The 13,902-nt window shown below is 41.8% G+C and overlaps 1 protein-coding gene across 3 annotated transcripts in view; it reads left to right on the plus strand.

The window, feature by feature from the left end:
• The window catches only part of MAPRE2 (microtubule-associated protein, RP/EB family, member 2), a 185,495-nt gene that overhangs the window by 38,354 nt on the left and 133,239 nt on the right, over positions 1 to 13,902 (plus strand). The window contains exon 1 of one of the 3 annotated variants that reach the window (XM_006835064.1): positions 5,897 to 6,153. The exons of 1 other annotated variant lie outside the window; for it this stretch is intronic. In XM_006835064.1, coding sequence (XP_006835127.1) covers positions 6,035 to 6,153 — 119 coding nt within the window. In that variant the 5' untranslated portion in view covers positions 5,897 to 6,034. Of the gene's footprint in view, positions 1 to 5,896; positions 6,154 to 13,902 lie in introns of those variants that run through there. One more of the 3 variants, XM_006835066.1, reaches the window with a different exon arrangement.

Consider the following 13,902-nt stretch of genomic DNA (forward strand, 5'->3'; position numbering starts at 1 on the left):
CCTCTGGTAGCGTAGTAGTTACGAATAGGGCTGCGAACCGCAAGGTCAGCAGTTCAAAACTACCAGCTGCTCTGCGGGAGAAAGATGAGGCGATCTGCTCCCGTAAAGATTTATAGCCTCGGAAACCCTGTTCAGGGTCGCTATGGGTCGAAACCGACTCAATGGCACTTAACAACAACAACCTATCTTGGGTGGAGTCCTGGTGTGTTGCTATAGGATAAGCACTGGACTGATAACTGCAAAGCCGGCAGTTCAAAGCCATTAGTCACTCCTTGGAAACCCTATACAAGGAACCAGCTCAATGGCACTTAACAACAACAACCTTGAGTATCTTGGTTGTTCAGAAATTTAGCAATGAATCTTGCAGAGTTGCAGTTTTTCCTATTTGTTGAAATAATTACTTTCTTTGGTAATCATTGATGGATCTGATCTGAAATTCAGCCTTTTAATAGTATCTTTGAGAACACCTTATCAAATCTACTAATCACTTCTCTGCTCTTATCTTATTCTAACTTTCTATGACATTTGGCCCTAGAGACCTCTCCATTCTCTATGAAATTTGTTTCTCCTCTGGGCCCAGTAATACCACTCCTGGGATTTGTCCCATCAGGCAAACTCCTTCTGATTCTCTTTTTTTCTCTCTCACTCAGTTGTTAAATGTATCTGTTGCCCAGGGCTTTATCCCAGGTCTTCTCTTACCTTTTAAGTGAGAACATCAACAATGGTCATCTATGAGATAACGCTACCAAATATGTTGTTATTATGTGTTATTATGTGCCGTGGAGTCAGTTCCGACTCATAGCGACCCTGGACAGGGTTTCCAAGGCTGTAAATCTTTAGGGGAGCAGAAAGCCTCATTTTTCTCCCGTGGAACAGCTGGTAGTTTCGAACTGCTGACCTTGAGGTTCACAGCCCAATTCGTAATCACTACGCTACCAGAGAATCTCCAAGTAAAACATGCCTCATAATTTCAAGACCTGTATATTCCCTTGTTCAACAAGTATTAAACAAACACCCACTATGTGTGAAGTCCTCTGACCATTCATTGTCCCCACTGGGCTGCCCGATAGGTGTGCCTCTTGGCGTCCAAACACATTAGGAGAATCTGTCTTCCAAAAGAGCAGTTCCTAGCTTGATAAATCATACTATTATCCACATGGTCACCCAACCCACAAATCTTGGTATTAATTTTAAATGTCTCTTACTCCTTCAATACCTACACTTAAACCTCACCAAGGTACCTGCCCACATCTAACTAGTCACCAAATTGTAACAGTTATACTCTGAATATTTCATATCTGTGCATAAAATCTCATATCTGTGTTTCTCTTAGTTTACGCTTTCATCACTTTTTGACTCAATTTGGTCATATCCTCAGATCTTCTTAATATGCAAATATCACCACTACTTTCTCTGTTGACACAGAAGTTAAGCATTTGCCTGCTAACCAAAAGGTTGGCAGTTCGAATCCACAGACTGCTCTGCAGGAGACGTATGTGGCAGTCTGCTTATACAAAGATTACAGCTTTAGGAAATCCTCTGAGGCAATTCTACTGTATTCTGTAGGGTCGCTTTCAGTAAGAACTGACTCAGTTACACCAGTTTAAGCTGAGTCAGTTCCAACTCAGTGCGACTCTACAAGACTCAGCTACACTGATTTAAGGACTCTGGGTGTATGACTGTAGGGTAAGCACTGGATTGCGAACCACATGGTCAACAGTTCAAACCCACCAGCTGCTCCTTGGAAATGCTGTACAGGGGCACTATGAGTTGGAATCTACTCAAGCACATAAAAAAAAAAAAAAAGAAGAAGAAGAAGAAAACAAAACAACCCCTGGTTTAAAGCTCCCCACATGGTCCCAAGTCACCTTCAGAATTAAGGTCAAGCTCCTTAGGTTGGTCATGGGATCTTTCTGGTCCTTGCACTACCCCCTACCACTGTGTACTCTGCTGTCTCTTTACACTGAAGACGTTGCTACTTCCCAGAGACGTTGTATCCTTTTCTACCTCTGTACTGAAGCATGGACAGCATTCCTCATTTAAATGACGGTAGAGCAGGAGCTCTGGTAGCATAGTGGTTACGCATCAGGCTGCTATCCTCAGGGGCAGCAGTTCAAAACTACCAGCTGTTCCGCAGGAGAAAGATGAGGCTTTCTGCTCCTGTAAAGATTTACAGCCTCGGAGACCCTGTACAGGGTCGCTATGAGTCAGAGCTGACTCCACAGCACAAAAAAAACAACAACATAGCAATACAACACAGTGGATAAGCAAGTGAGCTTTGGGGTCAAGTAAAACTGATTTCTAATCCTGGACAAGGAGTCCTGGTGTGGCGCTGTGGGTTAATGTGTCAGACTGCAAAGCCGTTTGAACTGCAAGGTCGGTGATTCAAGCTCACCAGCTGCTCCTCAGAAACCCTATACAGGGTTGCTATGGGTCAGAATCGACTTGATGGCACTTAACAACAATAATCCTGGACAAGTTGTTTCTCCTCTTTGAGCCTCATTTTCCTCAGGATTGTTTTGAGACTCAAGTCAGATATTGTATAAATGAATAAATTACATGTCCATTTAGTATGTACTCAGAAGAAAGCCTGATGATTTAATTCTGAAAAATCCTATGGAGTATAGTTCTACTCTGACTCATGGGTTGCCATGAGTAGGTATTGACTCAAAAGCAACTAATTTTGTCTTTTTTTCCTGATGATCTGTCTGACTGCTCCCACTATGTTGGTAGTTGGGAGGAACAAAAACAGTTTTAAACTGACCGATTCACAGTATTCCAGACTTTTTCAGTTTAGATCGTCTTTGGTGACTCTGCCATTTGGGTGAATGTTCTTTAAGTTATCTCCATGATGATGACTGTATAGGAGAGTGGGGCTTATGGAAACAGGAAAGGTCTGCTGAAGACTCACTACTCACATCCCATCCCTGGGCATTCTGCTGGTGCCCTCTGCTAAACTTTTCAGCTGCAAGAGCTCCCTACAGACTTGACCCTGGCTCTATATAGGTCCTTAGAACTGGCTACTTCTTCCGTTGGGATTCTGCTCTAAAAGCTCCCTGTGAATCCCGATTAAATATTCCATTGCATCTCCCATGATGACCTCCTCCCCTGGTCTCTGTGCACACATACACAAAATCGCTGTCCAGAGAGAACCATCAGCTCTACCTCCCACTTATCCCCTACAGGACATGTAGAAACTGCATGCTAGCACACTCCATGCTAGCAAAAAGAGGAACTGAGAATCAAACACAAGTCTATCATGGCCTAACTGACGAACCTTGGATCTTAGTGTTAACTGTGATAGGAAACGCCTTGTTTGAGGGGAGAAAGCAGTTGAGGGGAAACAGAAAATGGGGCTAAAGAAAGTCCTTTGGTGTTCAGCTTTGTTCTCAGTTTATCTAGCATCTCCCTTCTGGGACTTGAACCTGGAGACCTGAGACAGAAAGCTCGCTTTTTCTGCCATCATCCCCTTCTTGGTACACTGGGACGAGGGGAAGTGGGGGCTGCAAAAGGTGGTTCTTTTCTCCTCCCTCTTCCTGCCTGTTCTATGTTTTCCCTGTGTCATATCATCCTGCTTCACAACATGGAATTTGCCCTCCCTCTTTCCCTAGAGCTAACCTGGAGAATAGCTGCCAGGTAAGGTGATTTATGGGGAGAGGGACGAAAACACATCTGTTTAATATTTTCAAATTATTAGCCCTGTTACTCCTGCATCTCAGAGGATAATCATTGGTCTTGGGATTCTCTGAGTCCCTTTAGAGTGATGTGGCTCAGAGCAATCATAGAAAGATTTACAAGAGCTCTTAGACACTTACTTCACCCAACTTACTGCCTCGCCTTTTAGTCCACCAACCCACATTCTTTGGGTATAATCTCTTTCATGAGCATATTCTTTCTACAAAATTATTGTGCCTAATCAATGATTGAAATATTCAAATTATAACAGATTTTGTCCCTATGGTAACATCAGTGATGCCCAGCATATTCCTTAAATATAGATCTTGGGAAAGTAAATGAAACTAACAAACCCAAACTGAGATGACACACTCTGAAAATATTAACTATTTGATTTGTAGATTGTGCTTTTCAACTTCAGACTGTCCCCAACAAAAGAGGAAGTTTTTTTTGTGTGTGTGAAAGGGAACAGAAGGAAATTGACAGCTCTGAGTAAATTAACAGAAATAAGAAGAGGAAACGTGAATCTTTATGGCAATGACTGCACTCTCATGCCACTTTAGTTCATTGTGGGACCTGAGGCTGGAGTAATCTCCCAAATTTAGGGAGATTACTTATACGTTTTGGGAGACTTATTGTATGAGGAAACAAAATCTGAACTGAGATATGAATGAAGAAATCAATTTGTGCACTGTGAATTAATTGGAGAAGCTGAAAATAAAATTATTAAAATAATAATCTAAAAGAAGAGTATGAACTGCAAGGTGCTGCTCCGTGTTTGAGATTGTCACTACCATCTGTGTTGTGAACCATTTGATTCTAATTCCAGTAGCTTAATATCAGAAATAACTTGTTATTGCCACAGAGATATGCTGGAGAATTGTCAGGAGTAACAAAATTCTTGTTTTTTAAAATGTCTGTATCACAAAACGACAAAGCTAACAACACAATGAGCCAGCACATTGTGCTTTCTGCCATATTCCATTCCCACCCTACAAAAAGGTCAGAGATCACTTTTGATAAGAAGGATCCTTCAAACCCCTTTCTCCTCTATAGAGAAACCCATAGGACGCATTTGGGGTCTGTTTGGTGTTTATAGTCTAATCTACAGACTTTGCACAATTACTTGCAATGCCATTTCACAAATATCTTTTCACAGTGTTGGGACTGTATGGAAGTATCTGATTCTGACTCTACCAGTTGTGTTTACTGAACTCACATTTCGTACAGATCACTGCTCTCCAGTAACATTGGTAGAGGCATGTTGTCCCTTTGAAGTTCCAGTTCTTGGCCTTGTAACTGTGTGATCTTCCACAAGTTATTCACCTCAATACTTCGCACATCTTTGAAATGCAGATAGCAAGAACAGTACCTGTCTCATGGCCAAGGTATTTGAACATTGCATTGCAATGGTATTGAACAGTTTGAATGTTGAGAGCTTCCAGATACTAGATGGGATAATATTTGCTTAACTCAAATGCAAGGAAAATTTATGGCAAAGAGTCAATTATTGGTATCAGGTGCCAATATAAGATTTTGAATTGAGGCACTTTGAGTTAACATAACGTTTTAAAATGGTGGTTACCGTTCTTAACAAAAATAAAACCTTTCTAAGGATATTTTGGGCAGAAAATCTTTTAATTTGCCATCTCTAATCCTTATGGTATGAAAGAAAATCCTACAATGATTAGAACATAGGATGGAGGAGGTTGCTGTTGTCTGTGTTTGGAGTGTGGGGAGGAACCTGAGATTTTTAAGCCTTTTAGGCTGATACCGTCTCCAGATGCAGGTTACCAGGTCTTTTTATATTTTTCAAAGTTGACCAAGTTTTATTTTAATGACATAGGAACTTGGCACTGAAGGAGTTAAAGGGTCTCCCCCACATCCTTTTGCATGAATCGTTCTTTTGTGTACACAGCTGCAGTAGGACCACGGGTCGGAAAGGAAATGGTTAGAGGAAGAGCTGGTTTTCAGACAAGGCAAGTCGGCTAGGGGGGCCGCGCGGTGGCCTGGGGTTTTACATGCCAGATGTAGGCCAGCCCAGTGCCTGCCTCGAGCTGCCGGCATAGTCACGCCGCCGCCCTGTGCGAATAGAGGCGAGGTGATGAGTTAGCGGGTTGCCATGGTGACGAGGCCGGCCATGTGACCAGGGTGCTGCTGCCGGCGCTCTGACGTCAGTGCCCGGGAGGGCGGGGACGTAGGAGGGCGGGGCGAGAGCTGGAGCGTAGAGAAGGCAGTGAGCGAGCAGGCAGGCGGCAGGCACCGTCAGTGCGAGGAGCAGGCGAGCGGGAAGACGCAGCCCACCTTCCTCACCGAGCCAGCCGAGAGCGGTTTTGTTTCCTTTCTCGGGAGTGCGCCAATGCCTGGTCCGACCCAAACCCTGTCCCCAAATGGCGAGAACAACAACGACATCATCCAGGATAACGGGACCATCATTCCTTTCCGGAAGCACACAGTGCGCGGGGAGCGTTCCTACAGGTAATGGGGCTGCCACAGGGAGCGGCGCCGGCTGGGGGCGCGGAGAGGGCGCGCGGAAATCCGGGCCGTTACATAATGGAGCAAACGCTGCTTGCGACCCGGGCTGCAGACGTGTACTCGTCAAGGCGATGGGGATTATTTGCTATCTATTTCCATGTGTCATGTTGGGTGTGCATTGAGGTTTCACGATTTCAGATGCCTGTGTATGGGGAAATGGGAAGCATTTTGTGAATAGGTTTGCTCCCTGCAAGAGTTCTTGCATGGTGATATAAATGCATGATATAAATGCATTTTTTTTTCCTTTTCTGTTCCTTTTCCATTTTAAAGGAGGCATTAGGTAGCAATTTCTAAAAGCAAAAAACAGGGTGGTAAGAAAAACGTTTGCGCTTGCCTTGGTGTGTGTGCAGGAAAAATGGAATCCTCTAGATTAAGCTGCAGTCTGTGATGTTAAACCGCCAGATTGATGGAGCTTTGTAAGAATTCTGCTCGCTGATTGGTGCAAGGATTGACAGCAGAGGTCACGGTGTCAGACATTCACCAAAATTTTATCCATAAAATCTTAGGTTTATTAGAAAGAAACTGGATTGCAATGGACCTGAAAAAAACCCTGGGCGCTGTTGTGCATCTTCTTAGGAGTTTATGGCCTCCGAATGGGTGGGGGAGCCCTTCCTTCTTATTTACAGTAGGAAGGTAATTCTGGGTATTTTGCTGATCTGATTTGAGGATGGGACTGATCTTGGTCATTGTGTTGTGAGCCTTTTGATTAATGAGGTAGCCTGTATGGTTGGTATCATTTTTACATTAACATATCTGGCAATATGTTCCAGAAGATAAGCTCATTAAAATTGTTTGCATTGTTTGATAAGGATAACAATGTAATGGAGAATGCTGTTAGAGTCTTAATGCAGTCCAAAGCCAGACTTGAAGAGAGACTGATAGCTTCGGTCATATTTCCTCTGAAGTTCTTTTGTACTGGGGTAGTTATTTTTAAACGTTACCTTGATAACGGCTAACAATGCTTTTGCTTTGAGGCAAAACACACAAACCTCTAAAGAGCATCCTCTCAGCTAGTGATAACAGGAAATAACTCTTTTTATAAAGCTTTCATCTAAACATTCAGATAGTAGTATGGGTAGAATACATTTTCTCTGTTTAAATATTGCATATTATACAATGGGACTAAAAGTATCCCATACCTCACTTCCTTTTTTTTGGTCAAAGAAATGTACCTTTTGCGTACTTAAAAAAAGCAAACAAACCCAAAACCCCCAAAACGAAAAACAACTATAAGTAACCTTTGTCCTGTCGTCTCTGGAAGTTATATGGTGGTGGTGGTGTGCCATGGAGTTGGTTCTGACTCATAGCGACCCTGCACAGGGTTTCCGAGGCTGTAAATCTTTATGGGAGCAGAAAGCCTCATCTTTCTTCCGAGAGTTACATCAGTACTTGAAGTTAATTTTGGCCGTGCCCATGAGGCCACCAAAATCTTATACCATATGGTTCCAACTAATGTGTTGGCATGGCATCCTTGCAGATTTCAAGTGCTTGCCATTCTCTTAATATAAACCAAAATTGGTTCACAACTTCTAGGACTTAACCTTTTGTAGACCCTAATGATAGGGTCTCTGTGAATGGAAATTGACTAAGTAGAAGTGGGGGGGGGGGCGAGGTTTCTGTATTTGTAAAGTTGGGTTCCTTCAGCTTCCTTATTCTTCCATCTTTTTCCTCTGTAAACATCCCAAAGCTCAAGTCGAATTAAAAACAAAAAAGCAAACATACAAATAAAAATAGCTTGAGTTGCTTTTAAGCCTCATTTATTTAAACTGTTTTTATATGTAATAAATTTGAACCCTGCATTTACTAAATGATTAATTTATCTCTGTTATATAAGTTGTACTAGCTTTTAAGAAAGAGTTCAAATTTTACCATGTGGGCCAAAGGAAGTTGCCTATTTGGGTTTTATTACTTGTATGAACTAACTTGAAATGTCAATGGAAAATCATTTGGCAGAAAGGTAAAATATAAATGCTACCTTATGGTGATAAATTATCGCTTTCAAATGAAATTTTATTTCTCTTTTTAATTCAATCCAAATTATTTCCATTCTTTGAATTACTTCCAGTTTTCTTTTTAAGTCCTTTTAATTGGTACCTGGAATTGCGAAAAAACAAAAAGCAAAACTTCATTTTTAATAAAGATCAGACTGAACAGATTCTTAAGTTACTAAGAGCATCATTGCATTCGTATTTTATATAATGTTCCTCGACACTATAGTGAAAGATGTCATAGGTTAAATGACATGCTAAATATCATTCGTATTGTTTTATATAAAGGGTAAACATGAAAACAGACACCCTTGACGATTTCTTCTGTCTGAGGATGTTGTTATTAAGTCCCATTGAGTTGGTTCCAACCCATAACGACCCTATATAGGGTTTCTGAGGAGCGACTGGTGAGTTTGAACCACCTACTTTGAGGTTCAAGGAGCTCTGGTAGTGTAGTGGTTATGAATTGGGCTGCTAACCTCAGGGTCAGCAGTTCGAAACTACCAGCTGTTCACCGGGAGAAAGATGAGGCTTTCTGCTCCCGTAAAGATTTACAGCCTCAAAAACCCTGTTACAGGGTCAGTAGGAGTCACGACACCTTGAGGTTCAAACCAACTTTGCAGTCCCGCGCATTAACCCACAGCGCCACTCCAACTAAAGATGACCGGTGTAATATAACAACTCTATAAGGAAGGGGAAAATGTGACACCTTTTTTTGTTTTGTTTTTGTTTTTTTGTACCCAGCAAGCATTCCATCATAATTTTGGCATTCTGAGACTGGAATAAAATAGCTATTTAATTGCTGAGGCAACTTGGTAATTTAAGAGATATTTAACCAAATAAAAGTTTCACTTTGGCTGTAAGTTCAATATAGCCATCAACAATGAGATATGCTTGAAAGTTCTTATGGGAGGCCTGGGTGAGCCCAGAGCCCTGGGGATCTCAGCATAAGTTCTCTTTTTGGTTCCATTATTGCCTTTTAGCAGGTCCTTCAGCTTTGGGGTTTTTTGGTTTGTTGTTTTTTTTTGTTTTGTTTTGTCTGTTTTTTGTATATTTGCTTATTCCATATAATAATATCAGCTCCATTGTCATAGAGATGTTTGTGAGGTAACTTTACATGTTTAAAACAAAGAAAAAACAACAACAGCAACAAAAACAAACCCAGTTGCTGTTGAGTTGCTTCCAACTCACAGTGACCCCATACGTGTCAGAGTAGCTCTGTGCTCCCGAGGTTTTCAGTGGCTGACTTTTGGAAGCTGGATGCCAGTTACAGAGTACCTCTGGGCAGACTCAAACCACCAATCCTCCAGTTAGCAGCCAAATGCTTTAACCATTTGAGTTACGCAGGAGTACCCTTTAAAGAAAAGTGATGTATCAAATAAAAGAAGAATACAACTATTACTGAAAGGGACTTTTAAGGGCTCCAGGGCACTCTTCAACCTACCTGGAGGCACGGGAGAGAGAAGGAGAAGGCAGAGAATAAGGGGGTGATGGGCAGTCTTCTAAGCAGGAGGCGTTATTGTCACGTCATCTGCCCCGGATTCTTCATAAAGCTTACAGTCAAATATGGTTCATGACCCAGGTGTCTGTTAGTGTGAACAGAGCCAATTTCCACAGCTTTGAGTGGAGCAGGAGGGAAATCATTATTGAAACCAGTGTTTAAGTTGATTAGAAAAGCAGGTTTCCTTTAGAAAATGACCCTTTGATAAGGGATTGCAATGGAAAAGAGCAAGTGCAAAAATGGCTCAGCTGAACCCTGTGGATAGGTTTCCACACCCGTGTCTACTGCTGTGTGATGGCTTCCTTGGCCCCCGTGTCCTCGTGGCATTTCTGAGAACGAGAAATCCATATATTTTAAGAGGTGCTTAAAAAATAAATGTGGCATGGGCCACCAGAGGTGACACTGTTTAATTCACAGAGTGGATGAGTTGTGCTCTGGCTCTCTTGGGAGAAGCTACCCCCCATTGCTCTGTTTCATGCAGATGCTAGTAGGAAATGAGATTTATTAACTGGCCCTCTGCCTGCCTCCAAGCTTTGTTTGCATACTTCAAGCTTTTAAGAATGAATGTAAAAGTCTAGGCGACTATTTCCACATGGGTGTTTGAACATGCAACTACAGTAGCATATGTTTTTGAAAACTTAAAAATTACTAGGCCTCAGGAAATGGACTGTAAAGAAAGGCAAAACTAGAATTTAAGCCTGAAACATTGCCAATTTTGAAAAAGGAACCATTGTTAAGAAAAGCAAAAAGAAATATCTTCTGTATGCGTGTGTGTAAATGAGTTGTGAAAGTGTGCTCCATTCATTCGAAGCTATGATAGAGTAAGGGTAATTTTTACTAGAATGGAAATTTCAAATTTTACTCTTCAAAAGGTTAGATGATGCTGTGTGCCATCGAGTCAGTTCCGAATTATACTGATTGTGTATAGAATTTCCAAGGAGTGACTGGTGGGTTTGAACTGACTTTGAGCTTACTAGCCTAGTGTTTATCCTATAGCGCCACACCAGGACTCCAAAGGTTAGAATAATATAGCAAAAGTCTAGTTTCTCCATTGTGTAGACATTAATTAGTATTATTCATGGATACTGCTAGGAGTCCTGGTGTGGCGCTGTGACTGCAAAGTTGGTTTGAACTGCAAGGTCAGTGGTTCAACCTCACCAGCTGCTCCTTGGAAACCCTATACAGGGTCGCTGTGGGTCGGAACCGACTCGATGGCACTTAACAACAACAACATGTATACAAAGAAGGTTTTGATATATATGAATTTTGCCCTTAATATTTTTCTTAGTGTTTATAAACTTAGTATGAATTGATGCTTTGATTAATAGGTACCCAACTTTTAAATTTCTTTTCCGTGTTCTTTGCTGGTACTTCTTTTATTGGAATGGCGCTCTGGGTATCACAGGGCACATCGCATTTACTCTTGTCCTAGTTAGATGCTCACCTTGTTCTGCAGCTGGTCAGCAATGGCAGTATTTTAGTAAAATTGAGGCCTGGTAGGGTGCTGTAGGATAAGCACTGGACCACAAGGTCGTTTGAATTGCAAAGTTGGGGGTTCAACCTCACCAGGGACTCCTTGGAAGCCTTATACAGGATCCCTATGAGTTGGAACAAACTTGATGGCACTTAACAACAACAAATGGATTGGGATTGTCTTCTGGAATATAGGAGGTTGATTTCCATATGCATTGTCTTTTCTCAGTTTATAGGGACCTCTTGAAGCTATAAATGAGCTCTTATATCGATGGGGGAAAATACCAGGACAGCCTTCTCTGGCCCAGGTCTGCACTAAATTACCCTCCAAGGACAGTGAGTTCCAGCAAAGCCAGTCTTGTAAACAGCTTGTTTTGTAACAGATTTCCTTTGCTGTGAACTTTTTGCTTAGTCTGATATCAGAAGTGGTTTGCATTTCCTGAGTGACTCAAAGTAGAAAAAGATAACCTCAAGGTCATATGCTTTAGGAGACTAAAGTACACTGGGAGACCAACATTCATAGAAATTATATTGGGCTGGCCAGGCGGCGTGTGGGGCAGTAGTGGGAAATACACTGAGAAGAGGCTAAGGAGCATTCAAAGTCAAGCAGGGTGGTTGAACGTGAAAATGAGAAGCCACTGAAGGAAGGCTTAATAAACAGCATAATGAACACACAGGCGCATGCTAGAATTGATCTTATGTTTTGAGTAAAGAGTTGATAAGGAGGATGCAGTGCAGAATTTCTAGACACCATATAATCCTCCATGAGAGAACTTGGCCCCCTAATGTGGGCATTGGACAAGGTAGAAAGGTGTTCCGTGGCTCTGCATCTTTCCCTGAGTAGAAGCAATCAGTAGGCTTCATCTCATAATAGGACTGGTACTTAGGTCAACAGTTGCACTTGATCTGACTCGGACTCATTGTGACCTCCACTCATTAGTCTCATGTGTACCAGAATAGATCTCTGCCCCATAAGGTTTTCAATGGCTGATGTTTTAGAAGTCATTCACCAGGCCTTTCTTCTGAGGTACTTCTGGGTGGATTTGAACTTCCAACCTTTCAGTTGGCAGCCAAGAGCATTAACTGTTTGTACTACCCAGAGGCACTATACTTAAGCTAGATATCTATGATTGCAGGTGCCCACTTCAAGGCCAGCATTTGACTTCAAAGGATAGTCGAGATGTAAAGCTCACACCTACTGAGCTGCCACACTCAGAAGCAAGGTACCTTGTACCTCACTGCAAGTGATTCACCCTTGTCACTTCATGCCATAAGATGTGTCTGATGAAACTACTCAGAAAGTTATGTACGATTACTGTACTGATTGCTCACAGCTGGACGAGGACCACGTTAATCTGAAGCAGTCTGAGAGTCTAGCTGGAATAGTGCGGATTTGTTTACATTTTATTTTTGTCAGTATCATTTTAAAGAGAAAAAAAAAAGGATATACTTCTCTCCTATGAAAGATATTTTTTCCCCTACAATGAAATACAGTAGCGTGTGTATGTTGTGTGAGCCCTGGTGAGGCACTGTAGAGTAACTACTGGACTGCTGACCAGAAGATCAGCAGTTCAAACCCACTAGCTACTCCTGGAAATCCTATACAGAGTTGCTTTGAGTCAGAACCAACTCATTTAACAATGTGTTAGTGTATGTGTTTATAATGTTAGAATAGATTCATTCTTCGTGACTTCAAGCTATCTTTTCCTCTATCAGCCTCAGTAATGCTGAGCTGGATGTGTCATACCTAACTAATATCTTAAGCTCTATTCCAACAGCCCATGTTCTTATAACTGTCTACAGGTGTCCCACTGGTACCATAGGAACCTTGTTTCCTAAGTCATTTTTAAATACTGATTGTTTATCTTGGTGTTTCTGGTACTTGGTATTTATACTCTGTTGATATTATTTATATTCTTTCAAAATGGAAACCTACAGTTCACATTGTTGTTGTTGTTAAGGTCTGTTCAGTGTGTTCTGACTCAGCGACCCTGTGTAGGGTTTCCAAGGAGGAGCTGGTAGATTTGAACTGCTAACCTTGAGGTTAGCAGATCACTATTTATTCTGCAGTGCTGTACCAGGACTCCACAGTTCACATAGGCAAAACTAAAATTTTATGACTTCTGTCTTATAGCATGAATCAAGGAAATTTCTTCTAAAGATGAGTATGTGTTTGTGAAATGCATCCTTAAAGATGACCATTTCACAAAGTAAATAATGAAGGAAAGATTAAGATGGAGTTTTATATAGGCCACTAAGGAGTAATATCTTATAGTTGTATGCCATTGAGTCAATTCTAACTCATTGCGAACCTATGGAACAGTGTAAAATTGCCCCCATAGGGTTTCCTAGCCTGAAAACTTTGCAAAAGCACATTACCAGGTCTTTTCTTCCCTAGAGCAGCTGCTGAATTGGAACTGCCGTACTGTTGGTGGTGGTTGTTGTTAAATGCAGTTGAGTCACTTCCGACTCATGGAGACCCTGTATAGGGTTTCCAAGGAGCAGCTGGTGAGTTAAACAGACCTTGCGGCCCAGTGCTTTATCCCATAATGCCACACCAGGACTCCATACTTTCGGTTGTTGTTGTTGTTAAGTGCCGTTGAGTTGATTCCGGCCTGTAACAGCCCTGTATAGGGTTTCCAACGAGTAGCTGGTGAGCTTGAACCACCAACCTTGCAGTTCAAACAACTTTGTAGTCTGACTCATTAGCCCAGAGCGCCACACCAGGAC

Source organism: Chrysochloris asiatica, unplaced genomic scaffold (genome assembly GCF_000296735.1).
Source record: "Chrysochloris asiatica unplaced genomic scaffold, ChrAsi1.0 scaffold00015, whole genome shotgun sequence".
Lineage (NCBI taxonomy): Eukaryota > Metazoa > Chordata > Mammalia > Afrosoricida > Chrysochloridae > Chrysochloris > Chrysochloris asiatica.